We start from the raw sequence: 11,869 nt of genomic DNA on the forward strand, positions 1-11,869 counted from the left end.
GAGTGAGAAACCCCATAGGGACTTATAGGCTTAGAGATTTAGTGGGCTTTACCCTCTAGGAATTCCAGCAAGTTCTCACAAGTGAACATCCCAGAAAGATCCCCATGGCTGTGGGAGGGGAAAATACACTCTTGTGAATATACCATGAACCATCTCTGTGATAAAGGCCTACTAGTGAAAAAGTCTTTCCCTGAGCCTTATCTCGGCTGAGGAAAAGGCATTCTTCCTATCCAGCCCACTTTAGCCTTCCATTCTTACATAAGGAAGAGAAAGAAGCTAAGAAACACTTGTGAAGGTAATAGCCTAGGGACACAGGCCCACAAAACACTGATTTTTAATCATAAGATTATAGAACACTTGCTTTCCTCCACACATTATCACATTGCTAACAAGCCTCCAATGTCATAACAGTAGAGTATAGCTAAAGGAGTTGCAAGAAGTAGACTCTGCAAGGAGTAATTAGGAAAGCCCAAAGTTTGGAGGGGAGATAAAAATAAGGACACGAGGAATTTGAAGACCATAGCACTTAGAACTACAGCAAACATTACCCACAGCCCAACTACTAATCAGCAAAACTTAAAACTTCTTGCTAAACGTCTGTTCACCTCAAATCCTATCACCCAATGCAACATATTCAGTTTTTTTTAAGTTTTTATTTATTTATTCATGAGAGACACACAGAGGCAGAGACACAGGCAGAGGGAGAAGCAGGCTCCATGCAAGGAGCCCAATGCGGGACTCCATCCCGGGTCTCCAGGATCACGCCCTGGGCTGAAGGCAGCGCTAAACCGCTGAGCCACCCGGTCTGCCCCATATTCAGTTTTCAACACAAAATTATAAGGCATGCTAAAAAGAAAGAAAAAAGCCCGTTTTGAGGATACAAAGCTAGCCATCAGAACCAGACTCAGATATAATTCAGATTTTGGAAGTACGTGATAGGGAATTTAAAATAAGAATGCTTAATATATTAACAGCTGTAATGGATAAACTAGACAAGTGTGTATGGCAAGTGGCTGAGATCCAAGCTGGTTCTAATCCCTGCCACATTTCCACACTGCCGAAGATCGTGAGAGCTTGGATGGGACTGCAAGAGACTTGATAGCCCAGTTGAAGAGGAGCCAGGACCAGCCCGGCACCGGGCCACGGGGGCAACAGACAGGAAAGATCGTATGACCCAGTGCGGGTCCTGATAGGGAAAAAAACGGCCCTCCTTCTTGGGCAACTAACTGTGAGGACCGCGAAATGGCAAAGCATGTTACCGTTTTTTTTTTTTTTTTAATAAATTAATTTTTTATTGGTGTTCAATTTACCAACATACAGAATAACACCCAGTGCTCATCCCGTCCATGTTACCGGTTTGAATGAGGCGGGGAAAACAGCAGTGTGGCAGAAAGAATGGGCGCAGAGCAGTGGTTGGTTTGCTCAGGTTACAGGTGTGTAGATCGCCTTCCATTAGAAAAGGCGCAGTGGTGAGGCCTCCATGGGAACCCCCGCCCACCTTCCTCCCTTCCGTGGCCCCGCGAAGCAATGAAGGAAAGGGCCACCCCAGGACCTCCGGGGCAGTCTGGGCTTAGGTCGTCTCTCCCCTTGCAGCCTGCTGTCCTGACAGCCCCTCGCCCACCAGCCTCGAGTGAGGGTGGCGGACGGAATGGGGGAGGGGGGCAGGCAGACGGTGAGCAGTCTGGGGGCTCTCCCACACCGAGGGGCGGTTGATATCCATCCGCTGCTGCCTGCAGCGCACTTTCTCCGCCCTTCCCCCCCCCCGTCCCCCTCACCCCCGGTCTCTCGATGCTAGCCCCCACCGCTAACGGTCCCCCGGTCCCACATATCGCGGTGCCAGCAGTGAGGGGGTGGTCGCCGCCGAGGTCTGTCTGCAGAGGCGGGCTGCTGTGAGCTCGCCCCTTAGGCTGGGGCTCCTCCCGGCCCCGCCCCCTCTGGGTCGGAACTAGGGTGGGCCGGGGAGGGGGCGTCGAGCCCATTCGTGCCGTATCCCTCCGCCCCCCTTCCCGACACCCTCGCCGCGAGCGTTTCGTGCCGCATCCTGCGCAGCCCCTGCCCAGTTTGGTGCGGCAGCGCGGGGGGGGGTGGGGGGGGGCGGGACGCCTCTTTGCAATTGTGGCCGCACGCAAGGCGGTGGGAATCCGGGTGAGGAGCTCTGAGAGGAGGGGGAGCCCAACGACCGGCACCTTGAGCCTGTGAAGGCAAGTGGGGCTGTCGTGGGGTGGGGGAGGCGGGGAGGCCCCCACTGTCGCCCGCTTCCAGCCCTCCCGGACCCCAGACCCTGGCAGCCTGGCAAAGAGGAGGCGACCCGGTCGTAGCTGGTGCCTGAGAGAGGTGCGCAGCGCCACGGGACCCCTGGCGAGGAGAGGCGACGACCCGCGCGGGCCGGGCCCAGGGCACGGGGCTGGCCGGAGAGGCTGGCTCCCTCGGATCCTGTGGAGACGAACTGCGCCCTCCACTCCGCAGCCACCTTTCCAGGGACCCGCGACCCGCCCTCGACGGTGCCTGTGCCGGGGGAGAGCTCTGGGGGGAGGCTGCCGAGGAAGAAATGGCGGAGCGGGTGCTGGGGTGGGGGGCGCCCAGGGAAGCCGCCGGGGCGGGAGAGGGGGGCGGCGTCCGAGCGCTGTGCCCCGCTGGCGGGAGCGGGTGGCGGGTGGAGTTGGCCACTCCGGGCCCTGATTCTGGAAAGGGCCCTATTGGGCCCGCGCCGCGGGTGCCGTCCCTTACCACAGGCGGCTGATTGATGCCAAAGTCTTCTCTTTGCGCGGTAGGTCTGGCGCATTAAGAAAAGGGCAGTTGAGTGGGTACATTATGAAGACATCAAAATGAAATGTTTATCCACCTCATAATACAGTATATGCCTTCCATACTTCTATTTTGCACCCTTAACTGGGTGCAAAACCCTTTTTGTTTGTTTTTTGGGAGCATCTTACTCTTTATTAATGGAAGGCCCTGGGTCACTTGGAGCTGGTGTACTTGGTGACGGCCTTGGTGCCATCAGATACAGCATGCTTGGCCAGCTCTCCGGGCAGCAGCAGATGCACCGCTGTCTGGACCTCCCGGGATGTCAGTGTGGTCCGGCCCGAGTATTGGGCCAGCCGGGCAGCCTCGCCAGCCAGCCGTTCAAACACATCGTTCACAAATGAGTTCATGATGCTCATGGCCTTGGAAGAGATGCCGATGTCCGGGTGCACCTGCTTTAGCACCTTGTAGATATACATCGAGTAGGTTTCCTTGCGCCGGCTACGCTTTTTGGACTTCTTATCGCCAGAACCATGGCCCCTGCGGCCCCCGGACTGCGGCTGCAAGGAAATGACAGGAAGAGGAGTAGATCACCTTTTACTGGAAGGGTCCCTGTAAGGAAATAGTATGGTATTAATTCACCTTTCTCTTCCAGGATCCTTTTTTTATTTTCCAACATTCCATCCCACTTTAATATGTTGAGGTGTGGGAATGGGTCAGAATAGAGGGGAATGTTTTCTGATGGGTCAATTTAGAACCTATGACATTTATGCTTCTTTTTTTTTATTTTTTTATTTATTTTTTAAAAATTTTTTTTTAATTTTTTTTTTAATTTTTATTTATTTATTTATGATAGTCACAGAGAGAGAGAGAGAGAGGCAGAGACACAGGCAGAGGGAGAAGCAGGCTCCACGCACCGGGAGCCCGATGCGGGACTCGATTCCGGGTCTCCAGGATCGCTCCCTGGGCCAAAGGCAGGCGCCAAACCGCTGCGCCACCCAGGGATCCCTATACTTACTTCTTGATTCTTCAACAGGTGGTGTTAGGACCTGAATTCTGGGAATCTATTAACCTGGTATTTTCCTGCTGTTGTCAATATATTCTCTTGGTGTTTTGCATTCATGCTCCTCCTCCTTTTTTTAGGATGTGACTCTTCTCCAGCTAAAGACCTGTTGTTTGGTGGGAAGGATAGAAGTCCCTGAGGATCCCTGCTGTGTGGGCTGGCTGGCATAGGTTGCAATGAGGTAGGGTCTATGTATGCATGGGGAAAAGTAAGGGGCAGGGGTATGCAAAGATGGTATTGAAATAATAGTCACTATTACCTTCACTGATGGCTCTCTAAATACAATTGCCTACAATACACTATCCACTCTTGCATCTCATTTTGTTCAGGGAACGAGATGTGGTCTCTGCTGGGAAAATGACAGAACTAAAAATTGGGAGGAAGTATAATGAGACAAGCTGCTGGTCTTAGGGGAATGGATGCAGAATCATTTGGTAGGAGCAGACAGGGAGACTTTTAACTTGGCCTCAAGTAAACAGATATACGTGTTAGAACACTTGTCATGGGTGTTGGGCTAGCTCAGTCTCTTCTATTTTTTTCTCTTTTGCCTTTTTATCTATTCTTAAGTTTGTTTCTTTATAGGTTCCTGTAGAAATTTGTAGATAGTTGTCCACTTTGAATTAAGCAAGAGAACGAAACTATTCATTTGGATCCAAGGTGAGTGTAAGCATGAGTACTCCTATTGATTGGGGAGGGAAATAGGCTTTTGGCAAGTAGGTAAGACCAGATCATATCTTGAAGCCATTTGTCTTCCAACTTTCCAGACACTTCTATCTTCACATTTGTTTATAGGAAATGGGAATAAGTTAAGCCAGGATTTTGCCTATATGGTAACTGATACCCAGGAAATGGCATGGCAAGCCATGAGGAGGACCAAGGAGGCTAGAAACATTATATAACCAAAGTTTTAGGTTTGGAAAGGCATATATTAGGTTTAGAATCCAGAGTATATGTCTATTTACCAAATACTCAAAATTCCAGCCCTCCTGTATACCTCCTGTCCATAGGTCAGCCTGTACATCAGCTATAGGGCTTATTGTTCCTGGAAGTAAGAAAGGGGGAGAAAATTGCACTAGATGAGTATGGGTTTGTGTGAAGCCTATCTGGGGATAGACCTGTAGAGTATAGTGGTATATACCAAAGCGGCTGGATGTTAGGCTCTTTCACTTTCAGGAAGCTTTTCCATTATCACTGCTCCAGTGTGATATAGAGAAAACAGTGTGTTAGTGCCTGGGCAGTACATTGTTGGGCATTAGGGGGAGTGTGGAAGGGATAAAATGAGGTAGCAGAGTTTTCTACTATTCTACCACACAATTCATCTTTATTTTCTCATGCCTTATGTGGCTATCTGCATAGAGAATCACAGTTGGAAGTGACTTAAAGCTCATTTTCTTCCACCTCAGGTTCATCTCCAGTGGTGGCTGTAGTGGCCTTGGAGTGGCAGATCATCACCTTCAACAGGTCTGCACTCAGGAACCATCATCTTCACTCAGGCTGAATGCCTCTGTCTTCTCTCTGTATCATTCACAGAGGCTGTGTGTTGGAAAAGGGGACTGTGTGACTGCTGAGCTGATGACTAACTCTTGCTACAAAGTTTATGTCTGACCCAGTCAGAGTGTTGAGACATTGACCTGCAACACAAGAACCAAGGCCAAGATTATACAGGGCTATCTGTATAACTGGTCTTCAACCATGACTGGGGCTAAGAATGAGGGTAGAAACAAAGCCAAAACTCAAAAACGGGCCAGTTTACAAGCTGAAGCAAAGAGGGAGGCTACTGGCGTAGTCAGACCTGTAGCCAAGACCCAGGACAAAGCAATAGCCAAGCCAGGGTCTCAAGCTGATGCAGCGGCAGCCATGAAGGCAAAGTCTAGGAACAAGATTGTTACTGAGAGAAGGGAAAGAGCCCTGGCAGATTTCAGTCCCAAAGCTAGAGATGAGGCCACTAAAGTATCTGGGATTTGTTCTGTGGCTGAGGCTAATGCTGAGACCAAGTCCACATGTAAAGATAAGGCTGGTATTGGGACCTGGTTTTGGACTGGGGAAGAGGCTAATGTTGGTTCCTGGTTTTGGGATGGAGAAGAGGCTAGTAATCGTTCGAGTGCTAAGGATGAAGGTAAAGCTGGTATTGGTTCCCCGTCCTGTGCTGAAAAGTTAGAGTCTGTGGCTGAGGCTAGCTGCAAAGCTAAGCAAGGGACTGAGGAGGAGGAGGAAGAAAACGTTATTGGAAACTGGTTTTGGGATGGAGATGAAACTAGTTTTGACCCTAATCCTAGACCTGTGAGCAGGATAGTTAGGCCCCAGCCTGTGGATGAAATTAATGAAAAAAATAGGCCTAAGGACTGGTCTGAGGTAACTATCTGGCCTAAAGCCCCTGCTGTAACTCCAGCAGTGTTAGGATTTAGATCCCAAGTCCCATTTGAGACAAAGCCTCCTTCATATATTGTCCTGGCCTCAGCTGAGGAAAATGCCCATTCTTTGCCTGTGGCAACAACATGCCCTTCTAGGAGCACTACTTCGTGCTCACAGCCTGTCCCAGAGTACCCATTTGGTTCTGACCCTTGCATCCAGACCATAGAGGAGATTAGACGCCAAATCAGGATCAGGGAAATGAATGGGATTAAGCCATTTGCTTGCCCTTGCAAAATGGAATGCTACATGGATTCTGAGGAATTTGAAAAACTTGTTACCTTACTTAAGTCAACTACTGATCCTCTCATTCATAAAATAGCTCAAATTGCAATGGGGATCATTAATGTTCACCCCTTTGCCCAAGAGTTTATTAATGAGGTGGGTGTCGTGACGCTTATTGAAAGCTTGCTCAGTTTTCCTTCCTCTGAAATCAGAAAAAAGGCCATAATTACTCTGAATCCCCCTTCTGGGGATGAGAGACAACGCAAGATTGAATTACATGTTAAGCATATGTGTAAGGAAACCATGTCTTTTCCCTTGAACTCACCGGGACAGCAATCTGGATTAAGGATACTAGGGCAACTGACTACTGATTTTGACCATCACCACATTGTTGCCAATTACTTTTCAGAGCTTTTCCACTTGCTATCCTTGGGTAATCGTAAAACCAGAAATCTTGTTTTAAAAGTACTTTTGAATATGTCTGAAAATCCAGCTGCAGCCAGAGACATGATCAATGCAAAGGCCTTAGCAGCTTTAAAACTCATCTTTAACCAGAAAGAGGCAAAAGCCAATCTCGTTAGTGCTGTGGCCATATTTATTAACATAAAGGAGCATATCAGAAAGGGTTCAATTGTAGTTGTCGATCACATGAGTTATAATACGCTGATGGCCATTTTCCGTGAAGTTAAAGTAATTATTGAAACAATGTAAAATGAGCCAGAAATAAGATAATAAGAAATAATAATAATATTAGTCTTTGAACAATCTCCAAAGTCTAATTGGCTCTTCCTAAAGAGCCTTGCATAATGTTTTGATTATTATAGTATGTACATTATAAATTACATCTTTAACATGATGTTACCTGCCACAGTCTCTAGGTTTGAGCCAGACCATTTTTGAGATACCAATGAATATTGCATTGTAACCTGAAAACATCTGTTGATTTTTATCTTGTTTTTTTTTTATCTTGTGTAGATGGGTAACTTTAACATTTTACTTAAGATAGTGAACCAGTTCATCTTAAGTAGGCTAACTTGTTCATTAATATTTGCTTAAATCCATTTGTGGCTTCAAGTGGCAAAACTGAAAAAAATACTGAATATGTAATCTCGTTGCAGAAATAAAGCATATGTACACAAAAAGATAACTAACAGCACTCACATACATCCATACACCTACACATTCATTGCTGAATGTGCACTCAACTTGTAAAGAAGGCAGGAGTTGCTATAGGCTGTTTGATATAAGAGGAATTACTATTTTTCACTTATTCTACCTTCATCAGATAACTCATGGTAGAAATTACAACTGCTGATGCAAGCTGAAGAGAATGTCTCAGTGTGTGAAAATATTAGGTTATATGCTTTGAGGTTTTTCAATAGTTAAACTAAAACAAGATCATACTGTAAGTACTGTTTGTAACTTGCTTTCCCCCCCCCAACTGTATATTGTGAGCATCTTTCCATGTCAATAAATGTGCTTCTGTAACATATTTTTGAATCATTTAATGTTTCTTTGCTATTAATGATTAGCACATAGTGCCCCAGTGTTTCATTGCATATCCCTCTTAATAATATGTACATATTTTTTCTTTTGGGAAAACAAGAGTCTGGTATTCTGCAACCTGCCTCATCTTTACAATTATCTTTCTAACTTGGTATTATGCAGATCTGCCACAAGATTTTTACTTAATAGCTTCATTAAGGTACAATCAACATATATTGATCCATACATATTTAAAATATACAATCTTAGGGCTCTTGGGTGGCTCATTTGGTTAAATGACTGACTTTTGATTTCAGCTCAGGTTATGATCTCAGGGTCATGAGATCAAGCCCAGCATTGGACTCCACACTGAGTGTGGAGCCTGCTTAAGATTCTCTCCTCCCTTTGCCCCACCCCTCTGTGTTCTCTCTAAATAAAATATGTATAATTTAATACAGTTTCACACATAGGTGAAACTATCACCACGGTCGAGATATTGAACATCAACCCCCCCCAGAATTTCTTCATGCCCCTTTTAATCCCTCCCACCCTTCCCCATGTCTCCCCACCGCCAGGCAACCACTGATTTGTTTTTTGATAATATAGAATTGTTTTCATTTTTTGTAATTTTATAATTTTATACAAATGGAACAATACAGAATGTATGGGGGGAGTGGTCAGAAGTGTATGGCTTCTTTTACTCGGCATAATTATTTGAGACCCATCCATGTTGTTACGTGTATTAATAGTTCATTGCTTTGTATTTCCGAGTAGTCCACTATATGGTTATATCACAGCTTATCCGTTTACCAGTTGATGGAGATTTTGGGTTTCCAGATTTTGGGCTATTACAAATAAAGCTGCTATGGGCATTTGTATACAACTCTTCCTCTGGGTATGTGCTTTTCTTTTCTTTTGGGTAAATACCTAGGAATGGAATGGCTAGACCATATGGTAGGTATACATTTAACTTACATTTCCAGAGTGGTTGTACTATTTTACATTCATGCAACAGTGTTAGAGTTCTGATTTCTCCACATGCTTTTTAACACTTAATATGGTCAGTCTTTTAATTTTAGCCATATGTTATTGTAGTTCTTTTTTTAAATTTTAGTGCAGTTGACATTCAATAGTATATTAGTTTTAGGTGTATAACATAGTGATTCAACATTTATATGTTACAAAATGATCACCATGATAAGTCTAGCTACCATCTGTCACCATATAAAATTGTTAAATATTTACTAAATTCTCTATACTGTACATTCTGTCCTTGTGTCTTTATAACTGGATGTTTGTACGTTCTAATCCCCTTCTCCTATTTTGTCCATTCCCTTCCTACTCCCGCCCCTCTGGCAACCACCAGATTATTCTCTGTATCTATGAGTCTGTTTCTGTTTTGTTCATTTATTTCTTAGGTTCCACGTATAAGTGAAACCATATAGTATTTGACTTTCTCTGTCTAATTTTACTTAAAATATTTTTAGGTCCATCCATGTTGTCAAGAATGGCAAGATTTCATACTGTTGTATGACTGAATAAATAATCCATTGTATATATGTCACATCTTTATTCATTATCTATCAATGGACACAGGTTGCTTTCATATCATGGCTATTGTAAATAATGCTGCAGTGAACATAGAAATGCATGTATCTTTTTGAATTAGTGTCATTTTCCTCAGATAAATACCCAGAAGTGGAATTGCTGGATTGAATGATAGTTCTATTTTCATTTTTTTGAGAACCCTCCATACTGTTCCATAGTAGCCACCATTTTGCATTCCCACAAACAGTGCAAGAAGTTTCTCTTTTCTCCACATCCTTACCAATATGGTTTATTTCTCTTTGATACTAGCCATTCTGACAGGTGTAAACTGATGCTGTGGTTTTGATTTGCATTTCCCCAGTGATCAGTAATGTTGAGCAACTTATGTTGGCCATCTGTACATCTTTGGAGAAATGTCTGTTCAGGTCCTCTGCCTATCTTTTAATTGGATTGTGTTTTGTTTTTTAAATATTGAATTGTATGAGTTTTCTTTATATACTTGGGTTATTAGCCCCTTATCAGTCTTATCATTTACAGATATCTTTTCCCATTCAGTAGATTGTCTTTTCATTCTTTTGATGGTTTCCTTTGCTGTGCAAAAGCTTTGTTTGATGTAGTTCCATTAGCTTATTTTTGTTTTCCTTGAGAAAATAGATCCAAAAAAATATTGCTCAGACTGATACCCAAGATGTACTGACTCTGTTTTCATTCTCATTTGCAGTTAGAATTTGCATTTCTCTAATAATGATGTTGAACATCTTTTCATATGCATATTTGCCATCCATATATCTTGAGTGAAGTTTATGTAAATGTTTTGCTCTTTTTTAACTGGGTGGTTCATTTTTATTGTTGATTTGTAAGCATTGGTTTTACATTTACTGGATACAAGTTTATTACCGGATATATGTTTTACAAATAGTTTATCCTAGTCTATGCATTGCTTTTTTACTCTTAAAAAGGACTTTTGAAGAATAGAGGTTTTAAATTTTGATGAACAGTTCTTTTACCAGTTGTATTTTGCTGTTGCATATGAGAAACAATCCCCTAACCAAGGTCACAAAGATTTTATATGCTAAAAGTTTTATAGTTTTAGGTTTCACATTTAGGTCTGATCCATTTTGAGATTTTATGTATTGCCTAAGTCATAAGTTAAAGTTCATTTTTTGGCATAGTGATGACATCCAATTGTTGCAGTATCACTTGCTTAAGAGACTTCTTTCAATCTCTTAAGTTCTCTTTGTTGCATCTTTGTCAAAAAATCAGTTGTCCCCATACGTATGGATCTGTTTCTGGACTCTATTCCGTTGCATTGATCTACTTGTGTATCTTGATTGCAGTACCATGCTGTCTTGATTACTGTAGCTTTATAATGTCTTGAAATCAGGCAGCATGAGCTCTTTAACTCTGTTGTTTTTCAAAGTTATTTTGATTATTTTTACTTTTGCTTTTCCATATAAATTTTAGAATCTGCTTATCCATTTCTACAAAAACTCTAGCTGGGATTTTGATTTATTAGTTTTAAATTAATAGACTAAGGAGAACTAACGTCTTAATAATATTGAATCTTCTGACCCATGAACAAAATAGATCTACTTATTTAGGTCTCCTTTAATTTCTCTTGGCAGCATTTTGTAGTTATGCAACATACTTTTTAGCATATTCTTTCATATTCATATTTTTTCCTGTGAAAATTGATGTATCTCTGTTTATATCATCATGCCTGTTTGAATATTTCTGTATGATAAATTATTTGAAGTGGAACTTCTTTGTCAAAGATCATGAATGGCAATGCTCTCCAGCCAAAAACCACCAGGAATATGCCTGTAATTGAACAAGTTTGGTTACAAAGAGAAAGAACATGTACCATGGCAAATCATCTGGTACTCCAATAAGAGGGTTTTAGAAATGACTTCTAGGATTCAGACTTAGGTGATTCAGGGGACAGTTTAAGGGAGTGAGGCTTCACTGTAGATTGAAAGTTGTCAGGAAGCTTGAGTAATCGAAGCATGATTTGGTATCTAAAATTTTACTCTACAAACGGGGAAGACAAGGCTGGGGCTAAAATTGTGATAGGTAAAGAAGCAGAAATCACTCATATCAGCCAGAATGAGGGGATATTTAGTTATTTTTGTGATTTGAACAATGTCTCCAAGTGTTCATACATGATTACACAGTGGTCATGTTTTTCTCTTGATACATCACAGTAATAGAGTGACCTTATCTGATATTAATGTCCTGTGAAGTTGTTTATTTTCAACAAGAGAACACCAAGGCTTGGCTGTGAGTGCCAGGCCAGCTCCTAGATGTCAGGGACTGCTTTTCTTACAGATATTTACAAATTTTGATATATGCTGGCCAGAGATGCCTGGGTGGCTCAGTGGTTGAGCGTGACTTCAG

General features: G+C 43.1%; 2 protein-coding genes across 10 annotated transcripts in view; one reads left to right on the plus strand and one right to left on the minus strand.

Moving 5' to 3' along the window:
* The window catches only part of BHLHB9 (basic helix-loop-helix family member b9), a 106,724-nt gene extending 98,793 nt beyond the window's left edge, over window positions 1-7,931 (plus strand). For 7 of the 9 annotated variants that reach the window (XM_049107296.1, XM_049107297.1, XM_049107298.1 and 4 more), the window contains 3 exons: window positions 3,886-3,986; window positions 4,388-4,462; window positions 5,209-7,931. In XM_049107296.1, coding sequence (XP_048963253.1) covers window positions 5,498-7,150 — 1,653 coding nt within the window. In that variant the 5' untranslated portion in view covers window positions 3,886-3,986; window positions 4,388-4,462; window positions 5,209-5,497 and the 3' untranslated portion in view covers window positions 7,151-7,931. Of the gene's footprint in view, window positions 1-2,066; window positions 2,202-2,310; window positions 2,335-3,885; window positions 3,987-4,387; window positions 4,463-5,208 lie in introns of those variants that run through there. The other 2 variants (XM_035712113.2, XM_049107299.1) reach the window with 2 other exon arrangements.
* On the minus strand, window positions 2,958-5,288 carry LOC112649126 (histone H2B type 2-K1-like). The gene is made up of 3 exons (XM_025431152.2): window positions 5,258-5,288; window positions 4,768-4,847; window positions 2,958-3,302 (listed from the first exon to the last, which is right to left on the minus strand). Exons 1-3 carry the CDS (start codon window positions 5,286-5,288, stop codon window positions 2,958-2,960), a joined length of 456 nt encoding a protein of 151 aa, XP_025286937.1.
* Window positions 7,932-11,869: the final 3,938 nt, after the last annotated feature.

This window comes from Canis lupus, chromosome X (assembly GCF_003254725.2).
Source record: "Canis lupus dingo isolate Sandy chromosome X, ASM325472v2, whole genome shotgun sequence".
Classification (NCBI taxonomy): Eukaryota; Metazoa; Chordata; class Mammalia; order Carnivora; family Canidae; genus Canis; species Canis lupus.